General features: G+C 55.3%; 1 protein-coding gene across 1 annotated transcript; it reads left to right on the top strand.

The window, feature by feature from the left end:
- The first annotated feature begins 3,087 nt into the window (after window positions 1-3,087).
- IFITM10 (interferon induced transmembrane protein 10) lies at window positions 3,088-16,666 on the top strand. Its single transcript, XM_060160919.1, has 3 exons — window positions 3,088-3,165; window positions 3,663-4,115; window positions 16,517-16,666. Exons 1-3 carry the CDS (start codon window positions 3,088-3,090, stop codon window positions 16,664-16,666), a joined length of 681 nt encoding a protein of 226 aa, XP_060016902.1.
- The last annotated feature ends 289 nt before the right edge of the window (window positions 16,667-16,955 follow it).

Raw genomic sequence — 16,955 nt, 5'->3', positions numbered from 1 at the left:
CCCTGCTCCACCCGCCCTGCTCACCGCGACCCTCGGCTGGAGGGTTCTCCCTTCTGGAACACGGGGACGAGCGTGGCAGGACGCCCCAGACCCCTGGACACTGTGTGGGTTAGTGCAGGCCGAGCCCCCAGCCCCTAGCCCAGACCATCAGGGCGTTGATGTCCTGCCCAGGGTCGGGCCAGTGCAGCCGCCCTGCGCTGCCCCCCAGAGGACCCATTCAGCCGGCCGGGATTCTCCGGACCCTGCAGTCTGATTCTGGGCTCAGATCCAGCTTCTGTGACCCGATCCTGAGCCTGGAGTCTCTGTCCAGGGAAGGAGGGTGACAACAGGGACCTCTTCGCGCTGGGCCTGATGAACACGATGAGGACCCCAGCACAGGGCCTGGCGTTCGGACGCTCCAAACACGGGCTCTCGTCCTGGCTGGCTCAGCCCTGCTCGGCACCAGCCCAATGGGCCCCGGTGGGCGCTTCCCGCCTGGAGGACACCCAGCCTCGGGCTGAGCTCTCCGGAGCCCACCTGAGTCCGGCCCCTTCCCAGCGGCCTGCAGCAGGCTCCTGTGGGCCAGGCGCCCTCTCCTGCTGCCTGAGGGCCAGCTGGACGCGGGGGCAGACCAGCCCGTGGGCCGCTTACAGCAGCCTGTACAGCCCGAGGCAGCGCCTGGCCCAGGGGACACCAGGTGGCCTAGTTCACAGGCCACTCACAAGCCTGGGAGGGCCCCTTAGGTCAGACTCAGCCCGACCGAGGTCTGGTGCCCGCAGGCCAGGCCCTTGGGAAAGGGGCAGTGGGGTTTGGATGAGGGAGACTGAGCCCCGGTTCCCCGCAGTCCCCATCTGCCCTGAGAGACCTGTGGGCCCTGGGCCTGGGCCCCGCTGCGGGTGTGGTCAGGGCGGGGCCGGCTTTGCTTGGGAACCCCGCCTGCTTGAAGACGGTTTTATCCACATCCTTAAAGCCAGCTCTTGCGCTGCGGGGTTCCTGACCAGCCCCGAAAGAGGCTGTACCAGGGTCAGCCAGGGGGTGGGGGCGGGGCAGGGGAGGGGCCTGGAGCGGGGGTGGGACGTGTCCAGGGACTGGGGTGCAGAGAAGGGCTCAGGCTCAGAGCGCACAGAGACTGGGGAGAGAAGTGTTCAGAGAGGGCCCGGCACAGGCAGGCGAGCACTCCGAGGAGAAGGGGTCCCTGAGAAGGACCCAGGCTGGGAGGAGAGAGGGTCGTGGAGGGAAGGGAGGCCGGTTGAGAGGGTCAGAGCAGAGCCGGGCTTCACGGGAGGAAGGGCTCAGAGCACAGCCTGGGGGGAGAACAGGGGTTCAAGGGAGGAGAGGGAGGGAACAGGCTGCCACACAGAAGGGCAGCTTCAGGGGTGGCGGGGTTGGAGGTTCTGGGCTCCATGGGGGCCGGCAGATGGGTGAAGAGGACCCAACTCAGAGAGGGCCACTGCGCAGTGAAGTGGGGACTCAGGGCACAGCAGGGGGGCTGGGGTTTCTACTTCGCAGAGGGTATCCTTGGGACTCTTGCAGGAAGGGGAAGCCACTTGGGGGCAAGTGTCAAAGAGATAATGAAAGCAAGGTGGGGTAGACGGGGGCTAGCAGGCTGAGGCCGGGGGTGGGGGAGGGACTTGGGGGACAGATCCACAGGGTGAGACGGGCCGGGCTTGCAGAGAGGCGTGGGCAGGTGAGTGGCCTGGACTCCAAGGAGACCGGTGTCACAGGGGCTTGGCGAGGGACACCTGGTCCCAGGGGCAAAGGGTTCCAACAGGTGACGGGTCACAGCCTTCAACACTGCACTTTGGCGGGCAGCCACGTTATCGAGCGTGGAGCTCAGGGGCTCTGAGCTGGGCGCCCGTGAGTCCGATTTGGGGAAAATATGGGGGCAGGAACTCCAACGGGGGTGGGCTCAGGAAGGACAGGGCTGTGAGGGCGGCCTGGGGGCGGGGCCTCAGCCAGGGATGGGATTGCGCAGAGCTGGGCACTCCGGTGGGGGCCTGGGGAGGTGCACCCTGCTCAGGGAGAGACTGCAGCTGGGGTCTGGGGGCTGGGAGGGGCCAGAGACTCAAGGAGGACAGAGGCCCTGGAGGGGGCTCGGATAGGGTCTAGGGTCGTGCGGGGACAGGAGAGCAGACAGGGGCCGGGCTAGGCATGAGGACCCGCTTGGTGAGGACAGGCTGGAGGCACCTGGGCTCTGTGGGTGGAGGGGCTTGGGGAGGCCCAGACACCCACCGGGCCTGGCACTGCGGGGTGGGTGGAGGGCCAGGACTGAGGTGCGGACAGAGCCGGGGGGAGCAGGAAACTCAACAGGCGGAGAAGGGGCAGCACCCAGGGGGAAGGGGCTCTGACACGGTCCTGGGAGCTGCGGGGGGAGCGGAGGGGGAGCACAGAAGGAGGAAGGGGCTCTCCCCTGGGGAGACAGATGCGAAGACTCAGCGAGGGGCTGGGGGCTCAGCAAGAGGGAGGGCGCAGGGGGCGGTGTCCAGGAGACGCGGGTGGCGCGGGCACCGGGGTCTGGCGCTGCAGCGGAACCCGTGCCTGGTCGGCTCTGCCACCCCGAGGGTCGCCGCTTCCGGCCGGCGCCCGCTGCCCCCACCCAGCCGGCGGGAGGGGGCGGGGAGGTGGCTGCGCCCGCCGCCGCCGCCGCCGCCAACGTGAGTCAGGCTTGGGCTGCAGCCGGCGGCCGGCCTGGCGCTGCGGAGGCAGCGCCGCCACCCCGCGCCCCTCCCCACAGCCACCCCGCGCGCTTCCCGCGCCGAGGTCGGGCCGCTGGGACGCGGAGCGGCGGGACAGCCAGACACCCGCGGGACGGCGGAAGGACGCGCGGAGCGCGGCGCTGGGTCGGGCCAGGCCGCCGAGGATTCGCCAGTAGGTGAGGGCGCGCCGTCCGGGCGGCTGCGGCAGACCCGGGTCAGGCTGGGGGCCTGCGGGGCCGCGGGGCCTCGGCTGCGGACCCCCGGGGCGGCGCGGGCCGCGGGTGCCTCGTCGGAGAGTGTTCGTTTCGCAGAGTGTCATTGTGCGTCCGTTCCCGGCACGGGGCGAGTGGCCCGCGGCGAGTGCGCGCTCTTGGGGTCCGGGCGCCGCTCGGGGCCGGGGTGTGAGGGGGCGATGCGCGCGGGTTCGGAGCCCCAGCGGCCGCCGTGTTCATCCTCGGGGGATCGTGTCGGGGCCTGTGTCGCGGTGTGTGTGAGTGTCACAGTGCGGGGTTGTTTACCTGGCGGCGTCTCTGAGCGCTCGGCGTGTGCCGGGGTCTGGGGAGCCGGGTGGTGGTGTTGGCGTTTGTGTCCGGTGTGACAGCGGGAGCCAGCGCGCAGGTGCTCCGGGGAGCTCTCCTCCTTCCGCCAAAGAGTGACTGAGGCTGTGTCACTGTGGGTCTGCGTGCCCTGTGTGTGCCGGGCTGTCTGCGGGTGCCGGTCGCTCTGTTTACCGCAGGAGTGTGGCAGTCGGGATGCTGGGGGGCGCTGCTGTTGTGTGTCAGTGGGTGACTGTGCGCAGATGGCGAAGTGACGAAAAGCCCCCGACGTCCCTGCCAAGGCTGCTGTGAGGGCTCCGGCATCTGCGGCGGGTGGGGATTGTCCTGGGGGGCTGTTTATGGGGCCAAAGGGGAGACACCGCAGGGTGCCAGGGAGGGCCCAATAGGGTGGTCCGGACCCGGCTCATCCTTCCTCTCCCCCTCCCTGCAGGCCCAGGGCTCCAGCCAGTGCCCAGCCCCGCTGGGAGCCCCGGCCAGCACCACGGACGGCACCCAGGAAGCCCGAGTTCCCCTGGACGGGGCCTTCTGGATCCCGAGGCCCCCGGCGGGGTCGCCCAAGGGCTGCTTCGCCTGCGTGTCCAAGCCCCCCGCCCTGCAGGCTCCAGTGGCCCCCGGGCCTGAGCCCTCAGCCTCACCCCCCATGGCACCCACCCTGTTCCCCATGGAGTCTAAGAGCAGCAGGACAGACAGCGTGCGGGCCACCAGCGCCCCCCAGGCCTGCAAGCACCTAGCAGAGAAGAAGACCGTGACGAACCCCACGGCGGTCATCGAGGTCTATCCCGACACCGCGGAGGTGAACGACTACTACCTGTGGTCCATCTTCAACTTCGTCTACCTCAACTTCTGCTGCCTGGGTTTCATCGCCCTGGCCTACTCCCTCAAAGTGAGCGGGGGGCGGGGATGGAGGAGGGGGGCAGGGGGAGCAGGAGACGTGGGTGCCGGCTGCATCGCTCTGCCCCCTCCCTCGCAGAGAAGCCCATGGGTGCAGCAGGTGCGGCGGAGCGGCTGAGGGATAGAAGGATGGTGGGGGACCCAGCGAGACACGGACGGCAGCCAGCTCGGGGCTGGCAGGGAGAGCCAGCCCATCCTGACCTGAGCTGGGGAACCTTCCAGGGTGTCTTGTCGGGGCTCGGGGTCCTCAGGGCCAGGGTCTGTGCACAGCGAGTTTGGTCTGTGGGGTGGGGACCTGGGACTCGGTGTCCTGTCCCCTGGGCGGGGGACGGGGGAATTAGGCCTGGGTGAAGCTGTCCCTAGGCATAGGGATGGAGCCAGCAGGGAGATGAAGAGGCCTTGGAATCCTTCCCCTGTTGACAGGAGGAGGGGTGACATCACTGCTGGAGACCTTCTTGTCCAAGCCCCTTGCAGGGAACCTGATGCCAGGCAGTCACTCAGAGGGAGGCCGTGACAGACAGACGGGGGTGCTGACCCCCAGCCACTGCTCTGCCTCCCCTCACACACGGTTTCTAGATGGTCCGTCCCGGGGGAGGCTCTATGGGAGCCAGGAGCCCGGGGGAGGGAGGTGTGAGGGTGTCCCATACACCCTGACTCCACGCCCTGAGTGTATACAGCTTCCAGAAGCCCCTTGCTGCTGTGAGAGGAGCTGGCTGGGAGCACAGCAGTGTCCCAGGCAGACAGGACCCCATCCCCCCCGGGGTGGGGGCAAAGTGGAGAGAAATGGACTGAGATGACAGGAGGGGAGCTGTGATTGACTCGCACTTGGGGTCTTGGGGTCGGGAGATGTGTAAGGACCCGAGAACCCGGGGCTGCTGGAGCCCAACCAGCAGGAAGGGAGGGGTAGACTCAGGGCCTCGCTCCCTTCCCGCCACCCCGGAAGGCCCTGGCTCACGTCTCGCCAGATCATCACTTTTCCCGAGCCCTGATCTGAGTGTCCAAGGCCAGGCGCATTTCACTGATTGCAGCTGCCCAGCGGGGCAGGAGCAGAACACGGGGCGGGGTGGGGGGGTTGCTGGAGGTCGAGGAGGGGCTGGGCCCGAGAGGCTAGCCTGGGGGAAGGTGCTGGGACTGCTCTGCCTCTGTGCGTCTCTGAGCACGGAGCCCCCTGCCCTGGCATCACAAGCTCGGCCACCTGGTCTTCTTGTCCTCCTGACTCATCATTGGCCACGATCACCCACCGCCTTCAAATCCAGGCCTGTGTACCCAGCCCTGGGCTCCACCACATGGACACCGTGTCCACTGAGTGTGCGTGAGTGTGGGCACATGTGTGAGTGTGCACGAGTGTGTGTGCATATAGGTGTGAATGTGTTGCATTGTGTGCGTGTGTGCCTGGATATAGGTGTGAGCGTGTGTGTGTGTGTGTGTGCATGAGTTGTGGAGGCATGAGAGTGCATTTGTAAGTGTATGAGTGTGTGTCGGTGTGAGTGTGCACGTGTGTAATTATGTGTGTGAGCATGAATATAGGGGTGTGGGCGTGCCTGTGTATAATTGTGCGTATTGTGTGTGCGTGCCTATAGGTGTCAGCATGCACGTGTGTAATTGTGGGAGTGTGAATGCATGGGTGTGCACATGTGAGTGTGTGGCACGTGTGTGCACGAGTGTGTGCCTGGATATAGGTGTGAGCGTGTGTGTGTGTGTGCGTGCACGAACTGTGTAGGCATAAGAGTGCACTTGTAACTGAGTGTGTGTGGGTGAGTGTGCATGTGTGTATAATTGTGTGTGTGGGAGTAGGAATGCATGAGTGTGCATGTGTGTTGCATGGGTGTGCACGAGCATATGCCTGCATATGGGTGTGAGAATGCATTGTGGATGTGTGTGCCTGTGTGTGCATGTGTGTATTGTGTGTGCGTGCAGGGGTCCCTGGGAATTGGGGGTGAAGCCCCCAGGCCAGCCTCAGCTCTGCCTCCCTGGGCCCTCTTGCCTGGCCCCACGAGTAGCCTGTGGACCTGGGGCCGGCCGCGTGTGCTCCTGTGGGCAGCTGGCTGGCATAGGGCAGGCCCATCTGCTGCGGGTTGTAGGTAGGTCACAGATTTCTGAATGGTTCAGGATCCGCTCTGCAGTGCGGGGTGGGAGTTGCTGCTTCTAGAGGCAGAAGGGGATTCGCTGCGCCTGCAGCCCGGCTGCTCCCTCACATCCTTCCTGGGCGTTAGCGAGGGCAGAAAGGCTTGGGGCTTCCCTGGGAGGGGTGAGCAAGGCGAGCTGCCTCTGTCCAGGGCAGAGGGGAGGACAGACCTGGCTGGCACAGGCTCCCACGCCTGGGAATTCGTCCATCTGTCCGTCCAGCTGTCCGTCTCCTGGGCTGCTGCATCCTACATCGTTTGTAGCCGTCCTGGGCACTTCCAAGGGCACCTGATGGCCTTGGGGTCAGGAGGCCTTGGCTAACTCCCCGCGTGGCCTCTTAAAAGCAGTGCTCTCGCTTCACTGAGCCCATTTCCTCATCCGTTCACAAAACACAGCAAAACAAAACAACATTCAAATAAGCACAGAAGCAGGGCGGAGGCTGGCCTTCGGTGGGTGAGAAAGAAGCGCTGTGTCCCTAGCTGTCCCCGTCTGTCCCCGCACGCCCCGCCCCCAGGGGCACCCTCGTGGGCTCGGCCTGGTGTCTGGGGATGGCTCAGATGCAGAAGGCCAGGTCTCCGTCCGTGCAGTCTGTACGAGGTGCTCACCATGGCCCCCGGCTCCCCTTTCTTGGCCTGGAGAAGTCCAGCCTCCTCATCTTGGCATTCAGGGCCCTGCATGACCCACTTTTAACCCCTTCCCTAAGCGAGCTCCCTGGGTGCGCCTGGCTGCCCCCAGCCTGGGGCCTTTGTGAGGCCCGGGTTGCCCCCACCCCCAAAGGCTCTGCTGCCTCCCTCTGGCCGAACCTTCCTCCCCATCAGAGAGCCCCCGCTCTGACCACAGCTGCCCACCCCTGACCCAAGGCAGGGCTGACCAAGTTGGGGGGCAAAGGATGCTGGAGGAATGGGTGGATGGACACCAAACGTTTCAGGAGAAGAACACTTCACTCCCAGCTTGGGCGTGAGGTTGGGGTCAGCCCCGGACACTTCTGGGGGAGGCAGCATTTACCCGGGCCTTGAAGCGTGGGTCAGGGGACAGGAGTTCATAAACTAAGACACGAGGGTTGGGCAGTCGGGAGCAGCAGGGCCCCATCCTCTGTGGGGAGCAGAAGAAGGTGCAGGAAAGGCAGACTGAGGCCGTGCAGTGAAAGACTTGGAGTTCCATGGGAAGGGTATGGGGGACACGGAAGGGAAAGGTGATCAGAGCTGTGAACTCTGCAGCCAGGGTGGAGGGAGGGGATGAGACAAGCCCAGAGGCAGGGAGGAGTGAGGGTCCGGTGTGGTGGTCCAGGCGAGAGGGCACATGGCTTGAACCAGGGCCGGGATGGTGGCAGAGAGGAGCAGCAGATTGCAATGAGGACACAGGCTGTGAGACTTCTCGGTGACAGGGCAGTCAGAAAGAATAGATTAGGGGGAAGGATACTGTGTTTCTGTATATACATACTTGCCCACTCCCTCCTTTCTGAATATCACCCATCCATCCATTCATACATATGTACCTACATCTATCCATCCATCCATCATCCATCCATCCACCCGCCCACCACCCATCCATCCATCCACTCATCCTCACATCCATCCATCCATCCACCCACCCATCCACTCATCCTCACATACATACATACATCCACCCGCCCGTCCATCCATCCATCCACCCGCCCATCCATCCACCCACCCATCCATCCATCCATCCACCCACCCACCCATCCACTCATCCTCACATACATACATACATCCACCCGCCCGTCCATCCATCCATCCATCCATCCACCTGCCCATCCATCCACCCATCCTTTCATCTATCTGTGCTCACTATATCCGTTGATTTCATTCATCCATCCACCTACGTGCTAACACACCCATTTCCTCACCATGAATCTATTCATACTTTCACCTATCTTTCCATTCATTTATTCACTTAACTTTTCTCCCACCCTCACTCCTGATCCCCTTTACTTTCTCAGTTCATCCCAGAATACTGTCCATCAACACACCAAGTCATTCATCCATACCCAACACATCCACCTACCCATTCATCTTTCCACCCTCCCACTGGTCTTTTTATATATATCTTCTTCATCCCTTCTTCCCTTCTCCCCTCTTCTTCCAATTATTTCCTCTCCAGTGGTTCATCCATCTAACTACCCACCTACTCTGTTTATCCATTCTTCTATCTTCTCTCCCTCCTGCCCACCTCTTCCACCCTCTGTGTATACCACATAGCCATACGCCCAGTGTTCATGGTTGCTCTGGTGTACAGCATAGGTTTGAGTCCTGGGACCTTAAGTTGGTATTACATCTATCCGCGCCTTATTTTCCTCCTCATAAAAATGGGGTTGTACCTACCTCAGAGTGTTGTTGGGAGGATTAACTGAGTTAATGCCATGTAATGCTGTTAGCATAGCGCCGTACCCATAGTCGTTTCTTTTATTATTTTTATTGTTCTTTCCTACATCCATCCTCCATGTCCATCCTTACCTCCCATTACTTCTACGCATCCACTGCCCTGTGTATGACTTTACCCAGTCATCTGTCCATCAATACACATATCCACCAACTTTATTTAAACATCCATCCTTTTCCCGTTATACATCTCTCTAACCATCTTCCCACCTTCTATTTCCTGTTGCCTCCTTTCTTCCCTTACTCACTTTAATTACCCGTCCATCAATTAATCTAGTGATTCATGAAGATAATTCATCTCCCCTCTCTTCTTCTCAACTTTCTCATTCTTTTTCTTTTACCCAACTGTCTATCTCCTACTCCATGTACCCCATATACCCTGTTTCCTCCTTGTATCCACTCATTCCTTCTTCCATCAATTTTACCCATCAATATACGTTACTAATTAGTTCATCCAAGCATCCATCCATTCATCCATACAGACACATCCTCACCTTTCCTTTTCCCTTTTTTCTTTTCTTCTACCCATTTGCTCACCCCACACATACTTCTAGCCTCCTATCAATTCCTCTATCCACACTCTGTAACCCAATTCCTTCAGCTATCCCCTCCCACACACCTATCCGCTGAATCCATCCATCCATCTCTTTCTATCTGGTTTACCCACACACCTTTGTGGATTTGTTTAATCTCCTCTTTTCTTCCCTCCTGTCTTTCCTCACCTACATCCATCCATCAGTTTCCCCTCCATCTGTATATTCATTGTCTTCCCTCACTTTGATTATCATGCCCGTCGCCTCTTCCTCTCCTTCCCTCCCTTCCTTGTATGTAACCATCATATCTATTCATTAAACTCTCTAGTCAATGACCTAGTCTTCAGTTCATTCAAACTTCCCAACATCCTTCCACTCTTCACGCATTTGTCTCACACGCAATTCTAATGCCTAGTCAGTAACGAGGAACACAGGGCCCCTGCCCATGAGGCGCTTACACTTTGGTGGGGTGTCAGACAATAATAAAAGCAACACTTATGCATGTCAGATGGTGACATCAGCTCTGAAGAGCACATGAAGCAGGTGAGGGAGACGTGCGGTGCTCTTTATGTAGAGGCAAGGAAGCCTCTTTGTTGAGATGCTATTTGAGTGTAAACCTGGATTAATTCGCGCAGTAGCCATAAGTGCATCTTTCTGAGAAAGCGTATTCCAGGAAAAGGGATCAGATATTGCAAAAGCCCTGCGGCAAAGTCAGGTTCAGGGACCAATGTGGCTAGAATGGGGGTGAGCACGGGAGATGGGTCCAGAGAGGTGGGGGAGGGGCCAGACCACATACATCTTGTCTGCCACAGTTAGGATCTTGTTTTGCTTTAAGTGAAAACTTTGAGGAATGTTAAACGAAGAGTTAATATTATGTGACTTACTTTTTTTCTTCTTTTTTTTTGGCCATGCCATGCGGCATGCGGGATCTTAGTCCCCCGACCAGGGGTTGAACCCACGCCCGCTGCAGTGGAAGCATGGAGTCCTAACCACTGGACCTCCAGGGAAGTCCCCATGTGACTTACATTTTAAAAGATTGCTCTTGCTACTGGTGAAGAATTGGCTATAAGGATGCAAGGGGTTGGGGGGTTGGGAGACAAACCGAAAGCGGTTCACTGAGTCGAGTCTTGGATCAGAGGGTGGGAGTGGAGAGCTAAAACTGGTCCTATATTTTGAAAGAAAAGTCAACAGGGTATCCTGTTGGACTGGACATAAGGTGAGGGAAAATAGAGAAGATCCAAAGAGTACTCCAGGGATACTCATCTGAGCAGCTGAAAGAAGGGAGGTGGCATTTATAGGTGAGGAAGGAGGCTGCAGGAGGGGCGGGTTTGTGAGGAAAAGACCCTCGCTCACCTTGTCCACCCACCAACGCATGCACTCATGGTTCCACCCTTTCAGCTACCCGCCCATCCACTTTGTCTCCAAAAATTCATCTGTTCATCTTCTTTCTTCCGGAATTTCACTTCCTTACTGTCAGCCGTCCCTTTATTCACTCTTTCACTTATTTACTAAATTCATGTTTCTACTCGTTTCATCATCTGTCTTTTTTCTTTCTTTCTTTCTTTTGCGTTACGCGGGCCTCTCACTGTTGTGGCCTCTCCCGTTGCGGCGCAGGCTCAGCGGCCATGGCTCACGGGCCCAGCCGCTCCGCGGCATGTGGGATCTTCCCAGACCGGGGCACGAACCCGTGTCCCCTGAATCGGCAGGCGAGCTCTCAACCACTGCGCCACCAGGGAAGCCCCTATCTGTCTTTTTTTTTTCTTCCTCTCCTTCCACGGTTTATCCACCAACCTCATCCATTACTCTGTTCATCTATCCATCCACCCAGCTCTCCATCTAGTCTTTTTTTCTCCCTGGATTCATCTGTTTCCCCCCTTTTACTCATTCATAGTAATAGCAATAGTAACAAGCCAGCAAATAACAATAAAACAATTAATTATTGAGCTCTTAATTAACTAATTATTGAGTATATTCTAGGCACCTTTCTAAGAACTTCTAATTATTTAATTAGATGTAGCATTTTATTTAATGATAACAAAACCCTATGAATAGGTGCAATTAATATCCTGGTTTTACAGATGAGGAAACGGAGGCACAGTGACACAAAGTAACTGCCTTGAGGTCAGCATCAGGTTCCTTTCTCGGACCCTTTTTGAATCACTGCACTCTTCTTCCTGTGGTCATCACCCTCTGTCCATTCATCCTCTCACCTCTTCCTCTCTCTGTCCATTTTCCTGCACTTTCTGTCCATCTCGGTTTATTCATTCATCCACCCAACCATACAGGCTTCCTTTGCACTATTCTCCATTCTTCTGCCAACTCCTATCTATATAGCTAATCAATCATTCATTAAAACTTCTCTTCATCAGCCCTTCTCTCTTGCCTTTCTCCTTCTCACAACCATGTATCCACCCACCCACCATCCAGCCAGTCATCCGTCAACCATCAATACATTTCCGTCTCCATCTTTTCCTTTCATTTATTCCTGCTTCCCCTTCATTCACCTCTAAATTAAGTTGCCCATTCATCCATTTATATATTATCCCTCCCTTTCTTCCCTCTACCCCGTTCTTCCAATTATTTATTATATCCATTCGTGTAATCAGGTGTTGAGCTGGTATCCATTCATCTATACACCCATCGACCCATCCTCCCTCCCTTTCCTTCACACACTATCAATCTATCATCCCATGAAGATACACATTCATAAAAGAACTGTCCATCCATTGATCCGTCTGCACATCCTCCCATTTTTCTTCCTTTCCTTTCTTTGACTGACTCACCCAACTATCCAACCATCAGTCTGTTCACTCACCTGTCTTCCTCCTTTTCCTTTCTTTCCACCCAACATCACTCATCCACCTCTTCACCCACCTGCGCTGCATCCATTTATCCATTCCATTCCTCCATGTTTACTCCTCCTCCTTTCATGTCATTTCACCCCCACCCACCATTCTTTCCTTCCCTTTGCCTTCCTTCTGCTTTTCAGACTGCCCTTCTCAGCCTCCTTTCCTGGATACCTCTTGCTTCCCAGATCTTTCAACGTTGGGATGCTCTGGGGCTCAGTCCCTAGTCCTCTTCATCTCTTGCCTACACTCTCTCCCTTGGTGCTCTCACCCAGCCTCATGGCTCCAAGTAGCATCTTTATGTTCATATGCTCCTCCAATTTGTATCTCTGCCCTAGACCTCATCCCTGAACTCTAGACTCGTAGAAAACCTACCTGCTCAAAATGTCCAGCTCTACGTCTAGAAGACATTTCTAGCTAAAAATGTCAGAAACCCAACTACTGAACCATGAACAAACTTACTCCCCCTGGAGTCTCCTACAGCTCCCTGATTTCAGTAGATCAAATCAAAAAGCCTTGAACTCATCTCAAATTCCTTTCTTTTTTTATCACACTCCACATCTGATCCCAGTAAATACTGTCAGCTGTATCTTCAAAATAGATCCAGAAAAAGGTCAGTTCCTACCACCTTCACGACCACTGCCCTGATGCAACCCACCGTGACCACTCACCTGGACTGCCGGCCTCTTCTCTGCTTTGTCCAGCCTCTGCCCCTTCCACCTATTCTCTACACAGCATCCAGAATTACCAGGTTAAAACACGCCGGAGCCTCTGCCCTTGTATTTTCTGCTAAAAAGCGCCTACAAAGTCCCACGCAACCTGCTTCTTGCCTATTTCCTCTCTGACCGTAAGTCGCACTCCCCTTCCCCTCTGGGTTCTGCTCTCCCCACACTGGCCTCTGGTTATTCCTCAGAACACAGGTTCATCCCCACCTCAGAGCTTCGTGCTCTGAGACGTGCTTTCCCTGCAGATAAACACATGCAGATAAACACCGAGTCTGTCACACTCTTCTGGGCTTTACTCAAATGTCCGTGCTCCATGTGTTCCTTCCTGAGCACCCAGCTAGAGTCATACCTCCCACAGTGCTCTCCGCTCTCTGTCCTCTTCAGCTTTCTTTTTAGCACATTTAACACCCTATACATTTTACTTATTTATTGCGTTTACTTTCCATGTCCTCTCCCTTAAATGTGTCCTTAAATGTAAGCTCCATGAGGACACGGGACTTTGTTTTTTTCCCTGCTGTATACTTGGGACCTAGAAGAGCAACTACACAGAGCAGGCACTGAATATTGCTTGACTGGGTTAATGAACCTATTCACCTACCCTGCATTGGTCTATACTATAATCTACCCAACAACCCTTCCTCCTCTCCAATTATCTACCCATCCCATTCACCCAGCACACATTCGTATATCCATCTATCCTCCATTCCATCCATTTGACACACTTTTATACGTCCCTATACGCACCTTTCCCACCACCTCAGTGCACATTCACACATCCATCTTACCTGCCTATCCCAACAATTCAGCATTTATTTCTAAACCCATCTAGCCACCTGTCCTACCCATCCAACACATACTCATGTATCCATCTAGCCACCTGTCCAGGTTATCCAGCGTATATTCATAAATTCATCTACCAGCCTGTCCCACCCATCCAGTATACCTTCCTGTGACCACCTAGGTACCTGTTCCCATCATGCAATGTAATTTCGTATATCCATCTGTCTACCTGTCCTGCCCACCTGGCATACCTTCATGTGTCCATCTAGCCTGCTCCATCCACTCGGCACCCATTCTCAGATATTGATCTACTTGCCTGGCCTGCCTGTGGAGCACGTTTCACGTATCCATCTGTGTACCAGTCCTTCGCTTCTGGCAAACACCCGTGTATCCATCCAACCATCCCTTCCATCCAGCATCCACTCCTATGTCCGTATCTCTGTGTGTCCCATGCATCCAGCACGGGACGTTCATATCTCCCTCCTTCTCATCACCCACCTGCCTTCCCATCATCAAATCACCTGTCCAGTTCTCCTCTTCCCTGATCTCCTTTACAACTGAATGGATGGGTTACTCAGCCATCCACTTCCAACATCCATCTCTATCCTTCCTTTCCTCATTCCAATATCCAACAAGGGAGTCATGACCAATTGTTTATTTTTAAATAGATCAGCCTCGTTTCAACATGAGGGAAAAAAATCAATGAATATAATTTACTAGTTAATGAATTACAGAAAAAATATGTTTATCTCATGGGGATTTTTAAAAATACAGCAATCTACCTCTAATAATACAATGAACATCATTCTCAGTCGTGAGGTTTACAATTAAGACTGAGAGTGGGCTGCCTGTTACATCATTGCTAGTCAGCATCGTTCCGAAGCCTTTGCTTCCATTATATGAGAGCTTGCTTTGGACCAGACACTATGCTAATGCTTTGTGTCCACCAACTCGTTAATTCCTTTCAACAACCCTATGCCGTAGGTACTATTGTTATCTTCCTATTACAGATGAGAATACTTGCTAAGGTTATGCAGTGATTGGCAAAACTGGGATTCAAATCCAGGCATCTGTACTCTTAACCACTGTGCTACAGAGTCTGAGAATAAAGACCTGAAGGAAGAACTAGAAATGTTATTTACAGTAGATGTGATCCATTACATAGAAAACTTGGTCTGTTATCATAATTAATACGATAGTTTAGCTGGATACAAAATCAATCTATAGAAGTTGAACTTTTATACACCAGCAAAAATCAGTTAGCAATGCAATCTTAGACATCACTTACAATATGACAACCAAAATAAACAGACTAAGTCTAACAGAAGATGCAATAGCTCTTTCTTCTGGAGAGAATTATGAAATTTTATTTTAATGCCGACGTCAAATAAGACCTAAATAAGTGGGTGATACATCATGTTCTCACAACGGAAGATAAAACTCAGTGAAGATGTGGGCTCTCTCCAAAATCACTAGAATAAAAGTTCCACAAGGGCATAGACTTTTCTTCTTTTCTCCTTCCCTTCCCTAGTTCCTCAAGGCCAGCTTCTTTTCCTCCCTCTACCTCTCCATTCTATACAATCTGCCTTAAGTCACCCAATCTTCCACCCCTTCCCCAGTCCCTCCAACTTGTCCCCCAGCTCCACTCCACTCCATCTCCTCCTTCCCTTCCTCAGCCCCTTCATCCACTGCCAGACAGTCACCTCTGTCTTCTTTCTTCTCTCCTCTCCCTCTGTTCCTTCCACCATTCGCCTCGTCCACCCATCCACCCAGCCACACTCCCACCCCATCTGTGTCCCCACCGCGTTAACTACCCATCTATTCTCCCGTCCATCTGCGTAACCCACCCTCCGGGCAGCCAGACATCAGTGTCCTCTATCTGCCCAACCCAGCCCCCTGCCTTTTGTCCACACATCCATCCGTACATCCATTTACCCACCAGTCTGCTGATGCAGAGACTTTCTCTCCCCGCCTCTCTCATCTCTCGGCTTCCTCTTTCTCCTCCTCCTCCCAGGCTTTGCTCTCTGCTTGCAGCATGCTCAGACCTGCTCTTCTCTGGACTCTGTGGAGGGAGAGGGGACTCCTCAGACCTAGCCTGGATGAGGGGACATGCTCCCCAGGGACACCTCTTCACAGCCAGAGGATCTTGGAAATGGGTCCACCGCTGTCCACCATCTCCCCAGGACTTACTGGGCTCCAACCGCTCCCTTCACTTTAATATCCCGTTGCAGGGACCCCAGGGCTGCCTCCCATCCAAGCACAGTGTGTATTCTCAGGGAATCCCAGTCAATTTTAAATGAGGTGGGACCAATCAGATTAGGACACACGTGTATTGCCCCATCGTCCAATCACGTAACTCTCTGAGACCGGCTTCCTCTCTTATTTTATTTATTTATTTTCCCAGCGTTATTGAGATATAATCAACCTACAACATTGTATATGCTTAAGGTGTACCACGAAATGATTTCCACAATGGGGTTAGTTAATACTCATCATCTTATATAACTATCTTTTTTTTTTTTTGGTGGTAAGAACACCGAAGATGCACTCTCTTAGCAACTTTCAAGTATATAATACAGTATTAATGATCCATTTTATTTTATATAGTTTTAGATTTATAGAAAAGTTGCAAAAAAAAAAGATACAAAGAATTCCTATATACCCTTCACCCGGACATCCCCATGTTAACAGTGTACCGTATTCACTCTTCTTCCCTCTCTCTCTAAATACATATTATTTATTTTGTAAACTGTTTGAAAGTAAGTTTCCGACCTGATGCCCCATAATCCAGGGCACGTTTCCACCCAGCAGGGACATCGTTGTGCGGCAGCCCCGCACGGTTGTCAGGAATCAGGAATCGGCCACTGACACGGGCTTGGGGCTACAGTCTCAGGGGCCCTCTGCCCTCATGCCCTCTCGCCTGGCGCCTGCCTGTGTCCACCCCTCGGCGCCGACTGCCGGTCTCACCTCCTCCTTCTGGCTTCAGGTTCGGGACAAGAAACTTCTCAACGACCTGAACGGGGCAGTGGAGGACGCCAAGACTGCTCGGCTGTTCAACATCACCAGCTCTGCCCTGGCGGCCTCCTGCATCATCCTCGTCTTCATCTTCCTGCGGTACCCGCTCACCGACTACTGAGGCCCCGACAGGCACCGCCAGCCTGGAGATGAAGCTCTGAGATGGGTTCATTTCGTGGCTGAGGAAAGCCGGATGCCCTGCGGTGGGGGCGGAGCCGGAGCCCCCCTGCAGCTGGGAACCCGGCAGCGAGGCAGGGGGACAGTGAGTTCCCTGCCAGCCCACCCTCTCTGCCTCCCGGCCCTCCTCCTGTTTCGGGGGGGCCCGTGGGTTTCTTCCTGTGCTGCTGCACCTTGGCTTCCAGTGGCTGCCCTCCCTGCCTGCCTGTGCCCCCGCCCAGGCTCCTGGGGCC

The sequence above is a fragment of the Lagenorhynchus albirostris genome, chromosome 9 (assembly GCF_949774975.1).
Source record: "Lagenorhynchus albirostris chromosome 9, mLagAlb1.1, whole genome shotgun sequence".
Classification (NCBI taxonomy): Eukaryota; Metazoa; Chordata; class Mammalia; order Artiodactyla; family Delphinidae; genus Lagenorhynchus; species Lagenorhynchus albirostris.
This window is presented reverse-complemented; position numbering and strand designations above follow the sequence as displayed.